The sequence below is a fragment of the Ambystoma mexicanum genome, chromosome 6q (assembly GCF_040938575.1).
Source record: "Ambystoma mexicanum isolate Mex_15411 chromosome 6q, UKY_AmexF1_1, whole genome shotgun sequence".
Classification (NCBI taxonomy): domain Eukaryota; kingdom Metazoa; phylum Chordata; class Amphibia; order Caudata; family Ambystomatidae; genus Ambystoma; species Ambystoma mexicanum.
This window is the reverse complement of record NC_090937.1, coordinates 776,764,935-776,789,224: the sequence shown is the minus strand read 5'-3', so window position 1 is coordinate 776,789,224 and position 24,290 is coordinate 776,764,935. Positions and strand designations below refer to the sequence as shown.

The window sequence follows — 24,290 nt, the reverse complement described above, 5'->3', positions numbered from 1 at the left end:
TGTCCAGTAGGTCTACATTCCTCTCCCTGGTCCCCCTTTCCCCTCACCTGAATTCTGCTGAACGAACTAGCTCTCCCTTCTGCTCATGCTGATCTTCCTTGAATGCAATTAGTCAGTAGGCTTCTATTCAACAAATGGTCAGGCCTTCCTCCTAGACTGAAGGTTGTCACCTTTACTGGAACGCCCTTCTTTCCTCCCTTGGCTGCCCTCTCCTTCCTCACATGGCCTTACTTTCTGCAGCAAGTCTCACCTTGCGCCCATCAATGTCATTCTTCCCCTTGGATGTGTTTAGCCAGCGGGTGTGCATTCTCCCACTAGTCACCCACCTAAAAGCAATCGTTCCGTTCCTGATAGGGAGACAGTAACTATACGCTTTGGAAAGAACCCCCTAGTGGCCGTACTCGCAGTGGTCTTCAAAGTCTGGGGCTGGCCCACCCAGGATTTAAAAAGGGAAGATGCAGCAGTGGGTTTTTTTTTTAAATATAAAATATAAAAATGTAATAGAAATTATATAAGCAGTTGTGCGGGAACCAACCAGACATGCTGTTTTTACTCTATGAGGCCCGGGGAAGTGGTCAGTATACATAGGTTTAAATATCATTGCTGTAATGTCTCAGTGTTCAGAGCAGTGCTTCCTTTCCTCTTGAACCCAGAGGATACGATGGCTGCGGGGGGGCTAAGGTGGGAGGGGATCCAGGTGTAACAGGAAAGTTACTTACTCAGGTAACTGATTTTCCCTGTAACCTGTACTCTCCAGCAGTGCCGCACCAGCTTTTCCTCTGAGGTTGGGTTTGGCACTATCCGAGATCATTAAAAGGGTGTCCCGTCAATGGGCCTCATTACACGGTAGGCGGTAAGGGTTTACCGGTACCGGTATTTTACCGGTACCGGTAAATCCTTACCACCTTACTACGAGGTCCCTTTGCGGGTTGGGGAATTTAACGCCTGCTTTTTGCAGGCGTTAAAAACCAACCCGCAAAGGGACCCAGGGAGCTAATTACGGTACCGCAATTTGCGGTGCCGTAATTGGCGCCTTCCCCATTCCCATTATGCCCTATGGGGCAAAAATGGGAATGGGGAAGAGCAATGGTGGAAGGGGGAATTACCGCCCCGCCAACCTTGGAAAACAAGGGGTTTGGGGGGACCCTCCCAAACAAAAAAAACCTGCATTCGAAGAAAAGAATGTCGATGCTTTTGAGTCGAAACTGTTGTATTTCGACACGAAACTTTGACTATAAATTCATAAAAAGTCAGTCATGTTTCAGGATGGCCACACTTTGGGGCTGATTCCTGGAATTTGTGCGTCGAAAAACGGGGACTTGTGCGTCATTCTGCCCGCAAATCCCCATTTGTCAAACAGGGATTTGCGGGCAGAATGGCACACAAATCCCCATTTTTCGGTGCACAAATTCCATTAATCAGCCATTTTATGCGTGAGAAATATTTTCAGGCAGTGTATTTCAATGGAGATGATTTTCATAGTTTTGGATAATTCTGAAAACTTTGCTGGATTAAACATGTTGGTGGGTTGACGAGCACAGCCCCACCATCAGGGTTGAGGGATTATTTTCCTTGAATTTTGCGTGCGATAGGTGGCAGCCATTTCCGTGCTGGAAATGCAAATTATTGGGATCCCACCAGCCACAGGTAGTGGGAGTAGGGGGCTGGAGCGGTTAGGAACATGCCCTGGGGGTTGTAAATTAAGGGTTGTAGGTTAAGGTGAGGGTAAATTTACAAGGTTTTTCACAATAACCCCCCCCCCCCTCAATAAATAAACATTTACATTTAAGGAGATCAATACATTATTAAAGAAAGGAGGAGTTGCCTGTAATGTTGCAAGCAAATTAGAAAAGTTGCGCATCTTTGAAATATACAAAGCTGTTCTTGAATATTTTCTGCAGAGCACAATCCTGACAAGAACATTCACAAGTGTTCTACCCAGAAGTTCTATTAGTTTAGTGGTTAGTAGCACAAGCAGATGGGTTACTTTAATGGGGCAACTCGTTTTCCCGGATCCGAGATCCAGGAAGACATTTTTGGCTGGATCTCAGATCCGGGAAAATCCGGCTCAATTACCAGCACTGGCAGCCATTGTGCAGAAGGCAAGTGGAGGATGAGGGGTGGGGGGGTTCAATGGGGCGCACGAAGCAGAGTAAATGGCTTCTGTGGAGCTGGTTGCACGCTGCAAATCATTATTACATAATTATCCGTGTTAATCTACTGGCGCGAACTTGCATCCTAAGTAAATACATTATTTCAATCACTAGCGATGAAGGAAGGCATCCTGTGCAACAAAAAAAAAACAAAAAAAAATCCACTCTAATGAAGTATTATATTAGCACCTTTCTATAATGGGTGGTGTCAAAATAATCATTACTTTCGGATAAACACACTCCTACGAGGGGTTAATTGTAATTATAATAGTGTTGACAAATCTGTCACTTTCTCAGTGAATATATATATACGAACGAAACCCCGTCCCACCGCATCTCGATTATTGTATTGTGTGCCCCTGTTTAACTTCCCTCTTATGGTCCACGACTGTCCGTCCCTTATTTTTTCGTCCTTAAAAATTATACACATTTCATTTTGCCCTTGTCGGTGTGCGTTAAACACTTTTACACTTTTTAAAAAAGGTGTAATGAAGTGCAGCACAGTGACATCTGTAAATGCAGAGAGGGCCCGATTTACAACGCGTTTATAAATGGAACTGCGCCATTGTAACACGCGCGCGTAAATCACACCCTGGGTGTTGCCCTTGAGTGGGAGTTTGTGTCCACTAGCTCTTCCACGGTGTACACGGAGTTCGAAAACGAATGATGAACAATTCTCATTTCCTTGTTGAAAATGTTATTAGACCGATAGACAGGCTGGCGGCACGACAGCTGTTTAGAAGCCCATCTCGGTACACCGCTGAACCAGGGGTCGCCAACGACACGTGTCAAACAAACGAAGACACCGGAACAGATTTAGAAAAGCGGCATGGAATGGCACAATCCAACTGAAAAACGTGTAAATCATTCTCATCCCATGTTCGGAAAAGTTTAACCATAGCTCCTGATACTTGGCGATTTCCCGAAAAGCCCTGCTCTAGGTGGCGCCACTGTGCGCAGGTGATTCAAGCGCAGCACCTGCGTATTCAGAGCGAATGTGTACTGCCAGGCTCGGACGACGCGCAAATACACAGCTTTACAAAATAAATAAATGGATGCACAAATGAATCGTACATTTTCATTACTTGTGATAATCGAAAAATGTGACCATCTCAGATGTAACGACTATCTCGTTGGTCTTTACACAGTTTGAATTTGGAATATATTCACGATCTGTACTCCGAGGCTCTCTGTGCTTTGACTGTCCGTGTTCTGTTCTTCATTTTAAGGTACAACGAGACGTGAAGTAACCTGTGTTTTGTTGTATGTTGCATGAATCTCTAACTATGCGTTCACTGATTAAGTGCAATCGACAGAAACGGATAGAGTTCAAAGTCATTGCCCACAAAATCCAGGTAGCACCCTTCTTTTGATATGGACTACAGTTTTCTTAAAATATTATGTTTGTATGTATTCGAGTTTATTGCACTCGATTGAGGCGGGGATATTCGTATTATATAAAAGGATACCAAAAAAGTTTGAAGACATTTTGTTTTACTTGTAGCAGAAATGCCAAGCTCGCCAACATCTAGAAAACACAACCAGCGGTTCAACTTGCGGTGATGTTCACATTTCAGTAAGATGTCTTGTATGAACTAAACTTACTTTTAGGTTTGGCACAAGGTGGGCGCACCTCCATTAATATGCACGAAGCACCGTGGCTGTAAAAGCACAAACAATGCGCACCACCCAAACTGACCACACTTCAAAATGATTGAGATGTAATGCTACGTTTTATATCGAATATTCGTTTTGTTTTTATCAAGTGGCAAGTGGACTGGAAAGTATGTTCTAAAATAAAGCAGTGCTTTACTCTTTGGAGAGAAAAACAATGATACGCTGTCTGCAAGCCTATATTACAGACCCGTTCATTCTGTTTTGAAACGGAATAGCTACAGAAGGTGAATGTTCGCTTACACGTGACGTAACACCCGTATATTGTCGAGCGAAAATGGTGCACACTCTTCTGCCACATTCGGACCGTTCGTTATAACCGGCCCTCTCGGCATTTCTATTGTGAACGTACGCGTGTTTATAAAACCTCTGAGCGGTCGGTAGGCAGGTGGGTTTGTCTTGAGGACATTTTAAGGGCATGGCTGTGTAACTACACCAGGGCTAAGGTGGCCGCTAACCAGTGTTACTGGTCATGTTATTTGTGAGCACCGTGACGTTTGCTGCATGAGGAAATGAGGCATGTGCCCTCGTCCTGTGTGTGGAGGGTCTTGCGTAAGACGGAATGTGTATGTGGTGGGATGCTATGGCCCGGGGCAAGTACTGCAAGCGGGGGGCACGTTTGAATAAGGGTTGCTTCCTTTGAGCAACTGCAAACATTGTGCGTGCACGTCCCGCTGGAGTGTCGCGCCGCTGCTGTAAGTGCGTCCACGCGCGCGCGAGAAAGATTGAGGACAAGTGTGACGCAACGAAAACCCCGCACTGCGTCACACAGAGCCCACGCTCTAGCACCCGCCCCCTTCCGGGTGCCGTCAGTCTCTCCCCCGCTAACCCCGCCCCCTGGCGCGCAGGCCGCTGGAGGGCGCTGGTCAGCTGCTAGAGTGCTGTCCCAGCAGCATAAAGCTGGCGGCGGGCAGGCGGGCCTCGTCACTTGCTCACCTGACGGCTGCCAACATGCTCCTGCTGCTCCAATGCGGCCTGCTGCTGCTCGCCGCGTGCCAGGCGGTAAGTGACGCTCCCAACCCCGCATCCCCGCAGGACCGGCGCCATGCACGGCCGCCCGCCCGCCCTCACCTGTCCTCTTTCCTTTGCAGCAACCGAAATTGCGGCCCAACACAGACAACTGCTGCATCCTGGATGAGCGATTTGTGAGTAATGTTCCTTCTCGTAGTCATCATTGTAATGGCAAGGGTAGTGTCAACGTTAAGGTGACTGCATGAACGTTTTCGGTCAAACCATGTACATTTCTCACAAAATAGAAATATTCAGAATCCTTTTTTTTCAAGGTACACACGGGCACATTTGTAAGAAGAGTATTTCCGAATTCCAGATTTTGATACGTAGTGGTTAGACAGCTAGGAGATTGGTTGCATTTGACCCATATACAAACAACCAAACGCATGTTTTGGCCGACAGTGCCCTACGCTGCAAGGTCTGTATGCAGGGGAAGGGGTGGGAGCCGAATAAGTCTTGTATGCCCCCATGCAATGCAGAGTGTATCTCCGTGGCAGCAGTAGTAGTTGTCCTCTGTTTAAGAACCGTCTGCCCTACTTTTTTTTTTATGGAGGAATGAATGTGCTATTGTCTCCCTGTATTACGATACATTCTCAAGTGTGTTTAATTTTGGGTTCTGTCGTGACCAACCCAACCTTTTATTGGTGTGATATCGATGCAGGGAGAATACTGTCCGACCACATGCGGCATTGCAGATTTCCTGTACAATTACCACCCAGATGTAAACAGACAACTACAGAGTCTCGAAGACCAGATGCGGCAGATCACCAACCACACTTCTGGGGCTCACTATATGATCAGAGAAATCAGAGATAACAGTCCAAATTTGATCAGAGCTCCACGTGAGGCTTCCGTTACATCCCTTGTAACCTACCTTCCTTCTTACCTGCCTCCCCTCCTCCCTTCCTTGCTTTTGTCCTTTCTTCTACTTTCCCTGTCCTCAAATATACTCCGTTTCTTCCTCTCTTCCTTCATTACAACCAGCCTTTCTTCCTACCTTCATTCCTTTCTCCATGCCATCGTGCCTATAACGGTTGTTCGTGTCTCCTTTGTGACTTTCAGTCGCATCTCTCTTCTACCGTTCATTGCTTTCTCCCTTCCTTCGTTCACTCCTTACCCCCCCTCACCTCTACTTCCCGTGAGGAGCTCACCTAATTTTTTATGATTCTCTCTTCCCACAGACCTGGTGGATCCGTACACACAAAAGACCAGAAGTATGACGCAAGAAATTGCAAGATATGATAACACTGTAGTGACTTTGGAGAGTCAGATCCAGTAAGTATTTCTTCTTACCTGACAAAGCAGAGCTCATTGTTGTCAGCCGCCACTCACATTCTCTATGCTGTGTCTAGCATTCATAGGAAGCGCTCCTAGATTTGTCAAAATGATGTAACCCAGTATTATGACATCACGCCAGTGGAATATTGATGCCATATTTAAATAGTGTGACATCACAGCAGGGGAATATAGCATTTACTCTACCTCCACATCTAGTCTCTCTGAAGAAAACCAGGGTAAATCACTCTCAGACCAACAGCAAAGTTGCAGCACTGTTGGATGACATAGCTGGAGCTGTAAACATGTTACGGGAACAGGTCAGCAGCCCCTGCACTGTCATCTAGGGCCGGGGCGATAGCTCAGGGGTAATGCGTTTGTCTTGGAAAGCAAGACAACGCAGAGCAACACAGGTTTGAATCTCGGTTTAGCGTGTTATACAAGATTAATACTGTATCTGTAAAATACCTGCAAAAAAGGGAAACTGCCAGACACCTACTGAGTGCAAGGAAAAGGGATGCCTGTATGTGTGCCTTTTAAGGTAACTTTGTCAGCCGCTATGATAGTATCGGAGATGACGATGGTTGACAGTCTGTATAAATAAGGAGAATAAAAAAACTGCACATTGCACTTTGCCATATATGCAGCAGGTTAAACATGAGATGAAATAGCCAATGAATTAATTATTATGCCTTGTATCAACCCAAATAATATCACTGATGTAGGTGACAATCTATGAGGTTTTAAGATGAAATTGAAATGTACTGTAATTAACACTGCAATGCACTTAATTCATTGAATGCTATTAGAAGTTAACGTAGACAATTGTTTTATTGTTTATGGATTTGTGTGTTTCATGATCAATTGTTTTGAGTACATCTGTACAATGCTTTATATGTGTAAAGTTCGAAATGAACAAACCACATTAATAAATAAAAACATGAATACAAGATGAATTAACAAGGGAGGGGAAGTTGATGGAGGGTGGCAGACTGGCAGTACATCAGGTACAGTTTTAATTTAAGGGGGCGGGACATGTAAGGATAGAGGGAGAGGCTGACTATGAACGTTCAAACCTTTTTTAGGGTGGAAGGCAGGTGAGGATGAGTGGGGCAAGGCCATTTACCAGAATTGGTAATCATGAGGAAGGGGCCAGACCTGTTTGCACTTTCGAGTGTGCTGTTAAGTGATGGTATTCGCAGAGGCCTTGGATGAGACTGGCATCAGTGTGGAGAATGCATCTCATAGATGCCATGGTGATGGGCATGCTGGTGAGCGGGGTGATTCCTCCATCTATGTGAGACAGGGGCGGGGTCTGTATGGTGGATCTGAAGATGTTGCCTGGTAGGAAGTGCCTGATTTTCTTCAGGAGTGATCACTGATATATTTAATGAGTTTTCTTGCTTAACGCCACATTCCAAGGTGTGTGGGGGCGGTAATTGCCCATTCACCATGGCACTTTCCCATTCCCATTTGAGCCCCGATAGGGCTCAATGGGAATGGCGAAGGCAGTAATTATGGTACCACAAGTTGTGGTACCGTAATTGCCTCCAAGGTCCCTTTGCAGGCTTGTTGCTTAACGGCTGGTAAAACCAGCCGTTGAGGTCTGGTCACGCAAAGGGACCTCGTAGTAAGGCAGTAAGGGTTTACCGGTACCCTTACCGGTAACGGTAAACCCTTACCGCATTCCGTGTAATGAGGCGCAATGTCTTTACAGTTCAAAAGGCTACTAAGAGACGCTGTGCACACAAATAGCTGTAGCATACTAAAATGATGGGGGGCTATTTTCAAAGGCAGAGCTGATATTGTATACAAGCTATTACACATCCAACCATACATAAATCAGAAATGACATGTCCAATTCTCCACGGTTTGCCCAGTCAGATTAGGGGGAGCTTCTTTTTTTGGAAACATAAGAGATGACTTTGTAGATACTGCATTTTTTTGCATATTGGGAACATTTTGTTCCTTTTACTGCTCCAAAAGCTCACATGTCAATCCATCCACTTACTTTATATTAGCCACATATCCATGTCTTAGCGTTTTCACCCCTTCCTTTTCATCTTATGCCTGTTCTTAAAAACATCGCTTTCGTAATGTAAACATTCTAAGGAATATCAACCTTCTTCATTCCCCTACATGGTGACAAAACTACCATCTGGACTGCAATCACCTTTTAATGTACACATGGCTACTTACTCGAATAGTTGTTGGTCATTCTAGGATAATTTCACGGTTGTAATGCTGCATTGCAACTGTTCTGTGACATCAGAGAACGTTTTGGCTGCAGCTCATTAGCTTTATTTATTTAATTTATTTATTTCCATGTTCCAGCAGCACTTGGAACAAATCCACTGTGAGGTGGAGCAAGTAGGTACACAAAGAACACTGGTTGGTGTTCAGCCAGAGGGCTGCTTGCACCTTCAATTCTGTTTAGTGGATATAGTGAATTTGCGAAAGTGTCTCTTCCCCTGACAAGGTCAGAATATTTCTAAAACTGCCCTTGAAAGGAGATCAATGCAAGATCTACTGATTTTGAGATGGCTGCCCCTTACCAAAGACCATTCCATGAAAAGGCAAAACACAAGATGCCAGGCTCTGCCCTGCCCCCTCAATGCCAGCCCCCTTTTCACATAAATAAAACAAAAAAAAAAACGCTTTTCTCCGTTTGGCCCTGCAATGTGAAAATGGATGCGCCGTGGGTGGAGTTTTCTCACTGATAACACGAACAGCCGATTTGATGATGTGTTGATCAGGGAAACCCAAGCCTCCGCCTTGAAGCTTAACAGTGAAGGTCCAGAGGATATTGCCTGGGTGCTTGGGAAAAAGTACTTGAGTTGCAATCATGTGCCTCTCTTCCTTAATAGGGTATTGACATCTGCAGGATGGTGGGGGGCGGGGTGCAAGAGGGTGGGTAGGATAGTCTTGGGGTGGGGCAGGGCCGTGAAAGAGAGGATAAGAGAAGGAGAGGAGGAATCAGGGCAAAGGGGGTGTCTTTTTTTTTATCTTAAATGTGACATGACTGACCTGTGGTTTCAACGGTTTGAGTTAAAGTATGTGTTGTTTATGATGAACATCAATATAAAATGTTTTATAAAAAAAAATAGGATATTGACACGAGTAAAAAGGTGGACTTGTGTATTATACGTCCGTTGCTGTCTTTTAGAGCAGCTGATTTTGGGATATAGAAGTAAAGCAGAGTTAATGTGCTGTATTGATTACTCAATTCTGTGTAACATGCGGCCCACGGAAGAAGAGGTTCTACTCTGCTTACAGGACCAAACGCTGTGAAAACATTCCTCATGTCGATTTTGTTTACCTGCAGGTATTTGCAAGAGCTGTACTCTACAAATAGACAGAAAATTTCGCAACTGGAAGAGAGTGCAGTCAGGCTGGCAGAGCAATGCCAGGAGCCATGCAAGGACTCCGTGCAAATACAGACAATTACTGGGAGAGGTAGGTCAAGAACCTTGATGCTTTTGCCATGTGTGCTTTGGCCCCAGTCCTATTTAAAGAGATCTGACCAGTCCGCTCGTTTTGCAGATGATAGAGAGTAAACAGCCGTGGCTACAGGGATTTCCAAGTCAAACAATGTGTCACTGCAGGGAGCAAACTCCGTGACATCGGAGCACGTACAAGGATCATAGTAGGCCAAGCAATAGGTGTCTGTGTAATTCCACACTCAGGCCGCGTAGATGACTAGAGGCGCAACTGCTCAACTGCAGCAGGCACTGGCAAAACTCCTACTCACCCAAAACGCTGAAGGGATCTCATCGCACACAGACTGTGTTTAGGCCAAGCACCTCGCTTTCATGCAAAGAGCTAGCTTGAATAATGACCAAACAGAAACCTGTTCTACTGAGCTTTACCATTGCCGCAGTAGTATGTGCTAAGGGCGTTTATTTTATTTGTAGCCTAAGCATAGCTACATGAGCAGGCAAGAAAATGAATGAGTGTCAGGAATACACAATCGGCCTGGGTGACGAAGGCAGCAAGGCCATTGAGTGAGACATATAACCACTTTTTTTTTGGAAGGCATTTTGCTGCATTTATTTACTAAATGAAACACAAATGAATGCATGATGACATGGAATGTGACAAAATGAAGCAGCAAATGAAAGCATAACATCATAGAATACGGGATATGCCATATTGTTTCCCCAATTACAATCTTGGAGGTGGGGGATTGGCTGTGGCCCTTCCCCCTCATGCCCTGGGAATGGTCCTGGAGTAAATAAGGTGAATCGCATGAACTGGCCAGACCCCAGTCTGGTTCCCCCCACTCCTGTGCACTTACCGGATCAGCATGGTTCTGTGAGCACCTGCATGCCAACTTCACTGTTCTGCACTGCGCTTCGGCCCACAACTACAAGGAACATCTCTATACCAGTGATCCCAATTGTTGAGCCTGGTATTTAATTCAATGCAATGTGCCACAACATAACACTCGGCCCAGGGAAAACATTCCACACTCCGCTCACTCCCTTACAGGGGTGGTAGGGACAATGTAAAGAGCTGCCACGCTGCCCTTAGATATGAAGCAGTCTTGGACATGCAAACAAAGAGGGGGAGCACTGCTTAGCTCCCCTCTTATATGTCCTGGTTCCCCATGCATGGGACCCCTAGTCTGGTAAGTTGCAGTGCCCTATAACGGCGTTCTCATGCCGGTGGGTACCCAAATGTCCCCTATTCTCCCTGACTGGCCCGCCACTGCACCTTCCAAAACGCTGCCCCGGCATGTTGCCAGTGCTTGCTACAAGATACAGTGGATCGAGTGATGGTGTAAAACGTGAAAGCGCAATGCATGCAAATACCTGTACATTCAGTCCTTGTTTGGTTTTCATGGTAGAAATAGTCTTGAGTTCCTAGTGGAGGATGGGTAGCTGCTGCAGGCGGTTACAGTGTACAAACAGGGTACACAAAGAGCCGTAACATAAATGTAGTGTGCAAAAGTCACGTGTAAGACTTTTATGCACTAAATTTACATTACAGCCCATTTTCATTAATTTTGATTGCGGAGAGGAGGCATGGATCATAATGTACAATATTGCAGTACCCTTCTTCTCCGCCATGCAAATAATCCAGCATTTGTGCCAATATACATTTTTATGCTGGCACAAATGCTGTGGATTCATATGGAATCGGCTTGATTTTTACACCAGCAGAACGTAGGTGTATTCCATAAGAATTCATTGTAAATGCTGCCTGACGTGAAAATGGCAGACTGTGTTTACTCATTTTGCATGGTGCAGTGCAACATGGTGGCGTATCAGCGATTATGCCACAATTTTATACTTTCCTTTTGCACTCTGCTGTGCAAAATTTGAAAATTGCGCAGAGGGGCCCTTGCATGCCAAAGTGTAACCATAACAGGTTAATTACGACGGTGCAGGGAGACAAGAAACAGAAGACAGACCTTCTCTGTCTACGCTCCAAGACACTGGATCCTTCTCCCCATCAACATCAGACTTCCCCATCCCTTCTACAGTTCAGGAAAGAGCTCAAGACCTTCCTCTTCAAGGAATGGTTCCTCCTTAACAGCTAGGTCTACACACCCTGCACTCCACACCCTACCTAAGACTGGGTGGTCTGCTCCCCACAACTCCCCCTTGGTTGCTTGAAGATCACTTGCTGCCAATTGCCCACCCTTCCATGTTAGCTCCCTGCTAATTTTTTCTCTGCTTCCCTCACTGTGTTCTACCCAATATGATTGTAAAGCGATCCGTTGCTTCCCGAAGCTAGGTCCACGCTCAATAAATATGATTATTATAATTAATAATAATAATAACAATAATAGGTTCCCTCCTGGTAATTTCAGTGGAACTCAAAAATGAGCTCCATAGAGTCGCACTCTTAAGGTCACAAGAGAGTAAAACAGCGTACTTGACTTATGCTGTCAAAGGTTTCAACACCCATTACCTCCACAATGGCACCATACCTGGAGATACATCTAGTCACTTCAATTGCTTTATGCATTTTATCTCTAAAATACCTTTGCAACACTGAAATGGTCGGCGTACGATACCCAATGCCAAAAAAAGAGTTAACACAAACACACACACATACAACCATGTTAAGACTGGAAGGTGAGCACACACAATAAACAAGACACACGCTGAAGTCAAAAGTATGTAATGAGACATGTAGATCGCTAATTGCCGAAACTCATTTTTTTTGTAGATTGTCAAGATGTAGCAAACAAGGGTGCAAAGACAAGTGGGCTTTATTTCATCAAGCCCGCCAAAGCCAAGCAGCAGTTCCTGATCTATTGCGAGATAGACTCCAGTGGCAACGGATGGACAGTTCTCCAGAGGGTAGGTCGCCAAGCTGCCAATGCACCTGGTCTCACTGGACATCTGCTCTGTGCTATGGCTACATGTCTATTTATTGAACCCTTGTATGGGGCAGAATATGAAACCTGAATGAATCGGGAGTGTGAAGCAGCTGACTTTTGATAATAAAGGCAGTCATCATATACATATCTGCCGCAGATACATTTCATGATTCCTTCACTGGTCCTGATGAAGTACCGCTGGGCGGAAACTAGGTTGGTCACTTATTACGGTGTTATGTTTTATAGATATACATAAACAATCGAACATAATTGTTATATTATTATTTCCGATTTTGTATGCATGTCTATTTTGAAACTAGCTTGCCAATAATTTTCACTTTATATGATGTCTGGCTTGCAGATCGCTGCCAGTTTCTAGGAATCACACGTAGCTCATCATTGCAAGTTTACACGGTATCACTACATAATATCCCCAACAAAAATATCACTGTAGATATGGACTTTTGGTTCGCCACAGGCGATATTTTTGGGGGGATATTATGTGGGAGCGGGGGTTGCGGTGGTGTCCTCCGCACATTAAAACATGATTCGGGGGCTGCGGGGGTGTCTCCCGCAGGGTCCATATGTGAATTTTGCCACAAAAATATGGCGATATTTTTGCATCGCAATATTTGTGCGGCGGAATAACCACATGGAACCGTTTACACTAGACCCGGTTATAATGTGACCCAATGCACACTTCGTAGACTGTTGCCCATTTTGTCATGCCGATCTGCTGCATCATGATAGTTTTAGTTTTCTAGTATACTCAGCACCTCACTGCTACGTAAGCCCAACTTTGCAATCAATTCCAGTTTCCATTAGTCTCCAAATCATGGCGGTTTTCCATTCTGTTCACCCATCATTGCCCACCCTTAACCACCATCTCTGAGCAGGTTTTGCCTTCTGTTTCTGTTGTCAAAAAGAAGCAAGGTAAATTCATCCCAGGGTGGTATGGGATCTCGATGGACAGCGAGGATGGAGTCAGCAGTGTACACAGTAGTAAAGACTCTACCCCCCAGCCAGTATCTGCTATTCACGTGCAGCTTGGCTGGGGTGGGCTGAACCTTCAGGTCCAGCTCACCTGTGCCAGCCTGCGAAAAGACAGGTCTGTCCAGTACTCATTGTGATAAAGCGGCAATGACCCACCTTGCACCAATCTCAGTGCTAGAGTAGTAACCAGATCTGCTCTGGTTGTAGTGGAATTAAAGTTCCCAAATGTGTATCGGTTTGCCACAGAGGACCTATAAACTGTACCTGTCTTGGCCACAGTGTGGCAGGAAGTATGAAGCCCCTGAACCGGAGGTCTTCCAGCCTACTTTTTTTTAAAAAACAAAACTCTAGCGCTAAAGTAAATTCAACGGGGAGCCCATAAAGGTCATGGTGGTGGGAACCTTCATTATTATTATTTTTGTAATCAGACTTCAGATTTCCATTGTAGATTATTTTCACATTGCAAGGGAGATACTGTATAAAGGGACTCCTTCTTTAAGCAACCTTGGTCTACCACTACATTTACTCCTCCCATTACATCTGCTTGCTAGGGCTGCTGGGATTTTTAGGCCAAAAGCTCTAGAGCCACCAATGGATGCAGACCCCCAGGGCTAGTGATTCAGAGTCTATAACAGTGAGAACCCCTCTGAAGATTTACCACGACAGATATGACCTGCTACTTAACATTGCACAGGGCCATAGAAGATTGGGATGGGGTGAGGCAGGTATGGCATACACACCATAAAACTGAGGGTGGCTTGGCTCTGCATTTCCTTGGTGGAAACAGACCGCTTGGCTCCCAGATGTGTTTGGACTACCATTCCCATCCGGCCTGTACAGCATAGTCAATGTCAGGAGATCATGGGAGTTGTAGTCCGAAACATCTGGAGAGCCACAGGTTGCAGACCCCTGCCTTAGAAGATCTTCACTCGAGAGCAGGATATTGGGAAGACAAAATCAATGTTTCATATGATCATGAGCCCTTTCTCTAATCTGTTTTAAAGAGGCTGGACGGAAGCGTGGACTTCAAGAAAAACTGGATTCAGTACAAAGAAGGCTTCGGATACCTATCTCCAAATGACCAAACAGAGTTCTGGATTGGAAACGAAAAGATGCATTTAATAAGTACACAATCGGCCATCCCGTATGTGCTCAGGGTGGAGCTGCAGGACTGGAATGGCGTGAAGAGGTATGTTATAAATTGGTCTTCATCAAAACTAAAGGGAATGCAACCACAGCGGGAAAATGAGTGCAAGCTTTGTCAATGTGCTGTTAAAATCCTGTAGGAAGCTACCACGGTTGTCAATGTATTCTTGTGCTGCATATGTTGAGGCTGTGACTTTCTTGCAAGTGACCCCTATATCCACTCTCCAACAGCAATGCTGACTATAACACATTCAGAGTGGGACCAGAAGCTGACAAATACCGCATGACCTATTCCTACTTCATGGAAGGCTCTGCTGGCGACGCCTTTGACGGTTACGATTTTGGAGATGACCCTAGTGACAAGCATTACACCTCGCACAATGGCATGCAGTTCAGCACGTACGACAGCGACAATGATAAATTCGATGGAAACTGTGCGGAACAAGATGGATCAGGGTGGTGGATGAATAGGTGCCATGCTGCTCATCTGAATGGCAAATATTACAAAGGTAAAAACATTTTAAATACTTCAATGTCACCAAATGAATTCCCACCTGCAGCTGGATTGAAACACATGCGCATTCATGAAGTGTTAAGTGTCAGTGATTCATTTTTTTCACCAATCTTCTTGTTTAAACTGTTACCCATAAAGATAACGATTTGAGTCCCTGACATACTGATCAAACTTCCCAAAATGATCCTTGCACTTAAGGGGTGGATCTATAGCCAAAATAGTCAAAACCTGAATCACCCTATAGTTGTATGGGTCTGATTTACTAAGATAAACAAGTAGCTTAAGTAAGACTAAATTGACTAAACTAAAACCAATAGTGTAAGTAGAACTTAGTAAAGAAATGCCCAATACATATATATACATGTGGAGCCGAATGACTAAGCTAAAAATAGTGTAAGGAAAACGAAATTTACTAAGCTAAAAAAAAAAATAGGGTAGCTAAAACTTGCCCCAAAAATGACTCACGTTCTTATGCAAGCTGCTTATTTAGCTTAGTAAATCAGCCCTGAATGATTTTAACAGGAAGTACATGGTTCCAGTTATCCAGCCTTGGTCTCCGTTCACAGTGTAAAGGATAGTCACTCATGGCACTCCTCTGGTGCAGGCTTCATGATCTGCACATCACAATGAAACTCATGACCAGAATTGGAATGGAAGGCCAACAGCACAGGCATCAGGGTGTAAAGTGCAGTTGTGTGCGCAGTTTGCAGGGAAACGTTAACATAATACATGTTTGCCAATGCACAAGTTAACTTGCCTACCTCTCTGCTGATCTGGCAAGGTAAGTTGTCACTCATTTTAAACAGGAATCGTTTACCGAGGCAGGGTCCACAGTGACGGAGCAGGTTCTCCATTCTGGTGTGTCTTGCATTCAGCAAGTGTATCCAGATTTGACTTTAATCCCACTTACATTTTTGGTAATACCCACTAGGACTGTCATTGAGGGGTCAAACTGTTCCAAGCTGAATAAACAAGGACACGGAATGATCATTTTTTTCCTGGCTTATTTAATAAATTGTCACAAACTAAATGAACATTTCTGACTGGCTATTTGTATGAACACTGGACTCTCAGAATATCTGCGCTAAATGATTTTCACCCAATAGAATAGTCTCACAGGGGCTCATTTGCGGAGTCCGCCGACAGTAGATAAAGATGCTTGTCTATGCTGCAGGACATTTTAGTGGTTTTTGAGGGCAGAGTGTGGGACACACAATGGGAATTACGTTTCCGTGTCCCTTTTCCGCCCCACTTCTATAGACTGCTTGGTTTTATGCCAGCATCATATTTTCAAGCTGGTGTAAAACGAATAGTTTGCTATGGAATCAGCCAGCTTTTTCTACCCACAAAAGCATGCCGATTCCATAGGAATCCATTGTAAATGCTGCCTGCCAGGTGCAAATGGCAACCACCATTTACCCAATGTGCACTGCAAAGTGCAAAAACAAAGGCAATTTTGCCTGCGTTTATACCTTGGTTTTGCACTTTGCAGTAACTATGATTGCAATTGCAAAGAGAGGACCTGTTTGCACAGAAGTGTAAATATAAAGGTGCAATTTATGAATTTTTACTAAATATGCACCACTGTCCTGAAGGAAGTTTGTTCTCGAGCTGGTTATCACATAGACCCATGCATTGTTAACATAACGCTTGCGGTCAAACGTGGAAATGTGCAAAGCTTCGTTCAGTTTCAGGTAAATGAGTTGCTTTTATATTTCTCACCATTAAAGAGCTGAAATAATTTGCGAAAGTGCCCTTCAGTGCTACCACTGAAAACGCTGCAGTTATCCCACATTGAATGTCATTATTTTGAGTTCTGTACAGTAAGTAAATACATTTAGTGCTAAAACGGTTGCTGAGGCCACCCGTCATTCATAGAGGCCATCTGAGTAGAATCTGGAATGCAATTTGTCTGCTTGTAACAATAAAGGGTTTTCCTTGTTCTCCCTTATCCACCCCTTCTGAATCCTTTGTGTTCTGAAGCAACTCTGTGTGCATGAAATGTGTTACAAAAACCCAAATCCACACACAAGCCTTTTCAACTTGCGTCAGCATACTATCCATCCGTGATTAGTTTTAGCAGGCCTCTCCTGATCATATATGATGGCGGAAAATGGATCCACAGTTGTTCAGCTTTTCATTAATGCATGACACTTCTCTACATTATTATAGTAGGAGTCATCATTTACTTTATGCATTTTGATCCCATGTTGTGAACAAAACGCATTCCCACGTCTACACTGCTGAACATTAAATCATATTGAAGCTCATTTTTCATTCTCCCGTAATTTGCCAGCCGGGTCCCTATACGTGTGCACCTTCACCCACATGGCTTCCAGCCAGCAAATATTTGCCATTTGCACTGCAGAGTGCAAGAGGGGAGGGTAAAAGGTGGCGTACACGCAGGACGCTGGGCCTCCCCCTTTTGCACTCTGATGTGCAAATTGAATAAGCATTGCCTGCCATGCACTCATGGCAGGCAGCATTTACATTGGATACCCGTGGAGTCCGCTGGCTTTTTGCTGGTACACAAAGCCAGCGTTCTCCATAGGGATCCCCAGAATTTGGCTGGCATGAAACTCCATGCAGGTGCAAATGCTGAAGTATTTGTTTGGCGGAGTGGAAGGGAGCAGTGAAAACATATGTTTTTTTCCCCACCCCTCCCCACTGCCACACAAATCAATGAAAATGGGGCGTACCGCAAAGAAAAGTGTACAAGTCTTACGCAAGGCTTTTACGCCTTTTCTTCCCGGTACACTGAGCACAAAAATGAGCTCCATTGTGGGTCATGTTCTACGTGTACTAGAGTATAAAGCTTGTGCATGAACGTATGCATGGTTTTAACTCCACATTTTCATTCATTTTTATGGAGGACAAGGGGCACGGAACGGAATTACCGTTTCCGACATTCCCATTCTCTATGTCATACAAATGCTCAAGCGTTTACATCAGCATGACGTTTTTATGGTGGCACAAATGCAGTGGATTCCTATGGAACCCGCCTGCTTTATGCACCAGCTAAAAACAGGCAGATTCCACATGAATCTGTTTTCAATGTTGCCTGCTGTGTGTGAATGGCAGGAGACACTTACTCAATTGTCACTGCAAAGTGTAAAAAGATTGGACAAAGGCGAGGTCGCCTGCTTTTTACACCTACCTTTTGCACTTCGTAGTGCAAATGATAAAAATTGCACAGAGGCGACCAGTTTGCACTTAAATGAAACTAAGTGGCCCCTCCATGCATTTAATGAAATACATGAAAATGAGCTCCATTGAGATCTGGGCAGTTAGGCTTAGACCATGTGGCCCCGATTCGTGGGATATTTGCCCGGTTCAAAATGAATTTTCACTGCTGAAAAGTGACTTTGCACTGCCAGCACAAACCCTGATTCACGTGCTGCAAAAATGAATTTGCGTGGACTTTGCATGGCAACAATACACTTTGCACAGTTCCATGAATCAGGGTTGTCTCGGCAGTGCAAAGCCACTTTTCAGCAGTGCGAATTCACTTTGAACCAGGCAAATATTCCATGAATCGGGCCCTACATCTTTCTGGAGTAGCACCGGAATAGGTCTTCCGCAAGTCCTCCACTGCAATCTTGGCTATAGCAGTTGTACAGTTACTCCAGATTGAATAGTGCCATATTTTGACAAATGAAGAACTCCGTTCTTCGCTGCATTCACCATTTGTTGATAAGAAAGTCGACAAAAGAAAATTTTGTGCGATTTTATACCTCTACAAAGGGTTTATGCACAAAGGTGTTTGCAGGTTGAGAAAGTAAGATTTCTGTTGTCTGTTGTTATCATAACCATGGTCTGGTACATGTACTGCCATGTATTTGGAGCGGTACATAGTTGGATGGAGTGAGGTAATTCTCCTTGTACTATGACCTTGCAGGTGGCGTATACACCGAGGCGGACGCCGGATCACTTGGCTACGACAATGGTATGATCTGGTCTACCTTCCGCAGTCGCTGGTACTCTATGAAGCAAACCACAATGAAACTCCTGCCAGTTAACAGAATTGGAATAGTAGACCAACAGCAGCACACTGGCGACTCCAAAAAGATCCCGTTCCAAAGCCGGGGAGATATTTAGGTGAAAAACCATCGAGATGTTATATTTCAGCCTGCAATCGCACTTTCAACTTATCACGCAGGCGCTGCAAGGACAATTTTAAATGCAACCATGCGAACCATTTCCAAATGAAAGCAGATTGTTTGACCTCACGCACAATTAAAGAGATGGAGCTTACTATTGGAAATGTTTCTCTGTGTCTTTATGTAGTGTTAGTAATATAGTGAAATGCCTTGGAGATTCAGCAACAGTGACATGGAGCTATAGCAGAGAACAGGCAGTCCTGCATTAATCCTGGCGATCCTGTAGACCAAATGTGGTGCTACGGGAACCGTGCATGGCTGTGAAATGCTCTGTGTGGGTCTATATCCCCACTTGTTCTGTATGGAAGGGCATTGCCAGCTAGCACTGCGTAGCTGCAGCTGCAGGCAAGAGCAGTGAAGCCTAGGACACTTTCCCAGAAGGCTGTGCATCCTTGTTGCTAACCCAAAGAATGTGACCAGTTTAGAACCAATATTTCATGCTATTGAGACTGAACCTGATTTAAGGCCGCGGCTCCTGTCCGGAGCGGCATTAATTCCTATGCCTCAGCTCATTATCTTCATTCTATTGTTCACACCAATCGATGTATGCAAACATGATACTGCCTGGTCATAGGTGGGAGATGTGGGCAGCAAAACATCTTGCACCTTTTACCCGGTCCCCTGTACAACTCAGGCGACAGAACCACTGTAATCTTCAGAAAAGTCTAGACCTTCTTTTCATATTAGGTATTTATCTGAGTGTCTCCTTTAGTAATATTTTGACCAAGGTTAGTGATGGTTGATTTGATTTCACACAGTGGAAGTGTTTGCACCCCTTCAGGCAATGTCACATGTGCAAAATGGTATACGTGTCCACAAAAGCACATGCAGCCCGGAACATGTTGGTTCTGGATAATATAAATGATCTGTCTACTTACACCCGACTACGCCTCAACATCGCTGACAGCAGAATGCAGTGCAGTCCTATGATAAATTCAGGCTTGCTGAACACATTGCGAGCCTCTAGCACTTACACTACCCCTACTCTTCTTTGCACCCCTCTACATTCCTGACTATGTGGGTTGCTTTTCTACCAGAGCCTGGCCAGGCCTGCTAAGCCTTTTTCAGCCAAATGCACACACCTGTCATTATCGTGCCCCAGGCCATCCAACACTCTGGACTTTGGTGTTTTGAGGGCGTTCCCACTAACAGCTCATTGAGACTGTAATCATGGTAAAATTGACATTATACAAATGACAAGTACGGTACAATAAAGGTGAAGTGACAATAAGATCGAGACAAGAACCAGAAACATGTAAAGGAGGAGTAGAAATAGCAAACAGGAGATAAGAATCGAGAATCGGAAGAAACAGAAGAGTTGAGTAAATAGAAAAGAGATGAAGATTGAACTCACCCAAGAGTATAAATGGGGTAGGACAAGGTAAATTAGCAGAGAGCAAGAGATCAATACCATCACAAAAGGTTCCAACCTGGCCAGGAGAACGATAGACGAGTAACAAATTCAAGGGATGCGGATGAGAAACAGAAGTGAGAAAGTATTCAAATACAATAAAAAATGAACACAGAGAATATCCCTACGGTCCAAAGGCAGAGGCTTGTGAAGAAAAGCGTGTCAGCAGTGGAAAGAGAAGCGGGAATGGCAGTCTTATCAGACAAAAGTCATGTCTCCGTAATACACAAAAAATGTAGGTTCAGACAAATTAAAGTATCTAAGACAGAGTGAGGTTTATTACAGCGTGATCCATGCATCCCAGAAGGCAAGATTAATGAGTGGCGGGTGACTGGAGCCAAAAGGGTAGGTACGATTAGAATAGTTATGAAAAGAAAGACTAGAAACAGAGCTACAAGGAATACAAGGAGTAGAATTAAAAACAGACATGTCAACAATAGCAAAAATGCAGAAACAATCAAAATGAAGGAGCAAAAAAGAAGCAAGCACTATGATGGTCAAGGAGCGTAAACCAGCAAGTGAGTCAGCCAGGCGTGCTGCAGCGAAGGAAGTAGGAGCGTTTGGTGAGCATTGCATTTGACCTAAAGATGATGAGAACAGAAATATAAGCCAGGTGTCACGGGCCAGGGGGCAGGCAGGGTTTTACTGGACATCTACTGTAGATGTCCAGTATAAAAATATCATGCCTAACCCCTGTTCCCCCCAGCGCCTCACACACACACAATCAACGTGATTGTGTGTATGTGAGGCCACCAAAGGGGAGCTGATTTTGGCCGGTGGGGAGTGGGGTTGTGCAACAATGACACTTTTAAAAGGCTGTTGTACAGCCTTCCTCCACTCCCACTCATCAAAATCAACTCCTTGGCCCAGCACAAACACACATACACAAGACATTCATTCACACGCAGCATGCACTCGCTCATTCACACAAGCACCCATCATCATACACTTCCTCATAACACAAGCATACACGCATTAATACATATATTTAATTAACATAAACGTACCTTATTCCCCAGTCCTGAAGTCTGTTTCCTCTCAGCATTCCAGCTCCTTTGTAGCACGAACAGGAACCAGCTTCGGAGTGCTGGTAAGGAACCGCCCCTCTCTGTCTATATATGCAGAGAGGTAAAGGAGTGCCCCCTCGCACATAAATACATGCATTTCCCCAACCAGCATTTCAAATGGGCTATTGCTGGGGTGATCAGGAAGGGGCCCCATGATTATGAGGGGTTCATTATGCGTGCACCGTATTAACTATTGACTGGGGATGGCAGTAAACTGAGCGCAATGTTGCAATTTCTTATGCATCGAGCGTAGGTAAATATATATGGACATGTTACTATATGTTAGAATTGATACATATTAGATTTTCATGTGTGTAGAAAGACACAATGTTAAAACCTCAAATGTATCATGAGCATTCCCGGGAAGGGAATAACTCCCCTGACTACTAGGATAGTAGAGAGATTAAGGGTGGAGGAGTGAGAGAGAGACCGGCAGCTAGAAGCACGAACAGAGGATCAAGACTGAGGGAGAAGTAGGAGGTCAGGACTTTTTCTGTTCGGATAGAGTATAGGTTGCGACATGTGGTAGAGATGCAAGAGCGGGAAAAAATGGAAGAAGCACTAAGCCTAACGGAGGAAGAGATAGTGCTGTTATGACGATCTATGCATGGGGTGCTCTGAAGTATGCGGAAACTGGGAGACAGAGAGGGTTTCAAATTGCATTCGGAGCGGGGGCGCTCCTGAGATCCCATGGTAAAGAAGGAAGAACATTTATAAAATATTCAATGAAAAATGTTGTTAAAGGGACGTTATGGTTAGGTTGCACTAATAAAAACCTATGAAATTCAATGAAAAACTTTGTTAAGGGGATGTTATGGTTAAGTTGCACTAATAAAAACCTTTGAAATTCACTGAAAAAACTTTGTTAAAGGGACGTTATGGTTAAGTGGGACTAATAAAAACCTATGAAATTCAAAGAAAAAACATTGTTAAAGGGGGGTTATGGTTTCAAGTAAAACCGAGCAACCCCAGAAATTCACCAGCTATGGTAAACCAAACAACCATAACTCGCACCACCACCGTGCACTGGTAATACTAACACCCAGGACATCAAAGAAGACATCACAAATGTCATTGATGACATCACTGATGACATCACATATCTGGTTCACTTGGTTTTGGAAAATGCTTTTCCAAGATGGCCACCATGGAAAGGGAAGATGGGGGTTCCATACAGGGCCCCTTTTTGTTTTTCCATGGCAGCCTGCAGAAGGCAAAAAGAGAACCCTATCACCATATTACTATGAGCCCATTTTTCTTCCCTTTCAAATCTATCCTAATTTCAAATAACTTTGCCAGAAAGCCAATCCCAGGTGGACATGGCCACGTTAATCCTATGTTTTGTCCCTTGTGGTCATGGCCAGTAGCCAGATTGTCCCGATCATGACCGTATTCCATGACCCAGACAATCTGGCCACTGCCCATGGCCACAGGCTACCCCTCAGACACTAGAGGTAAACTGCTATTTTTTGTAGCTACATTATGACACTTGTCAAAAAATAAAACACTGGCATATTTCCAAAACAATGCTTGTAGGTCCTTAACCAATGCTCCTTACGCAAGTTTGCTGGAAATCCACCCATATTTTATTTTTTAAAAAGTGTCAAATGTATGCACATACAATCGTCATATAACCTAGTCCCCACTTGACAAAATCATTCAGACTTTACAAAAACATTTATATCTAGATCTATAATCTTTTTGCAAACCTTTGTGTAGATTTGTCAAATGGCACCACATTTATAAACTGTTACAATATTTTGGGACCCCCCTCTAGTTTTGCTCCCTCTTGACAGAATCCCACCAAACTTCGCAAAAACATTTATATCTAGATCTATTATCAGTTTGCCAAATGAAGTGTAGATTTGTCAAATGGCACCTTATTTATAAGCCTTTACATTATTTTAGCACCCCCCTCTAATTTTGCCCCCTCTTGACAAAATCCCACCAAACTTCATAAAAACATTTATATCTAAATCGATTATCAGTTTGCCAAATTAAATGTAGATTCGTCAAATGGCACCTCATTTATAAGCCTTTACATTATTTTGGGACCCCCCCCTCTAATTTTGCCCCCTCATGACAGAATCCCACCAAACTTTGTAAACTCATTTGGAATCAGGTCAGGCATATACATGCAAAATTCATGCAGTTCTATTAAGTGGCACCAAAGTTATAAGCCATTCAAGAACTGCATTCCACCAACCCTTTAATGCTGAGGTGTCCGCGAACTTCACAGGACTGTTCGCGAACATCCAGACCACTGCTTGCAGCCATATCCCATCCCATTCTCATCACCCCTCATCTCCTCAGAGATTATTTGATAAGTTTTACAAGTGCAATGTTGTGTTTTTTATATGTTTTCGCCGCGATATCCGTGGTCACCGGCCGCTGTCCGCAAATCCAAGATGTCAGGTGTTTCCGAAAATCTGATGCACTTCACGCTCTTCACCATCCAATCAGTGAACACGTCGCATGTCTGTGGACATGACGCAAGCCGATTAACCAATCGGTGTCCTGTCCACAGAGCAAACAGGGAAGTGTGTCCGCGA

The 24,290-nt window shown here is 44.3% G+C and overlaps 1 protein-coding gene across 1 annotated transcript; it reads left to right on the top strand.

Moving 5' to 3' along the window:
* The first annotated feature begins 4,706 nt into the window (after nucleotides 1–4,706).
* FGG (fibrinogen gamma chain) lies at nucleotides 4,707–19,364 on the top strand. Its single transcript, XM_069631311.1, has 9 exons — nucleotides 4,707–4,829; nucleotides 4,919–4,972; nucleotides 5,500–5,680; nucleotides 6,020–6,113; nucleotides 9,439–9,569; nucleotides 12,294–12,427; nucleotides 14,445–14,629; nucleotides 14,818–15,095; nucleotides 18,999–19,364. Exons 1-9 carry the CDS (start codon nucleotides 4,779–4,781, stop codon nucleotides 19,196–19,198), a joined length of 1,308 nt encoding a protein of 435 aa, XP_069487412.1. The 5' UTR covers nucleotides 4,707–4,778; the 3' UTR covers nucleotides 19,199–19,364.
* Nucleotides 19,365–24,290: the final 4,926 nt, after the last annotated feature.

Excerpts from the sequence above, each read along its gene's own strand:
- FGG (XM_069631311.1), top strand. The coding sequence starts at position 4,779 with ATGCTCCTGCTGCTCCAATGCGGCCTGCTGCTGCTCGCCGCGTGCCAG. Across the intron at positions 6,114-9,438 it reads ACTTTGGAGAGTCAGATCCA|GTATTTGCAAGAGCTGTACT; the intron begins GTAAGTATTTCT and ends GTTTACCTGCAG. Across the intron at positions 12,428-14,444 it reads GATGGACAGTTCTCCAGAGG|AGGCTGGACGGAAGCGTGGA; the intron begins GTAGGTCGCCAA and ends TCTGTTTTAAAG.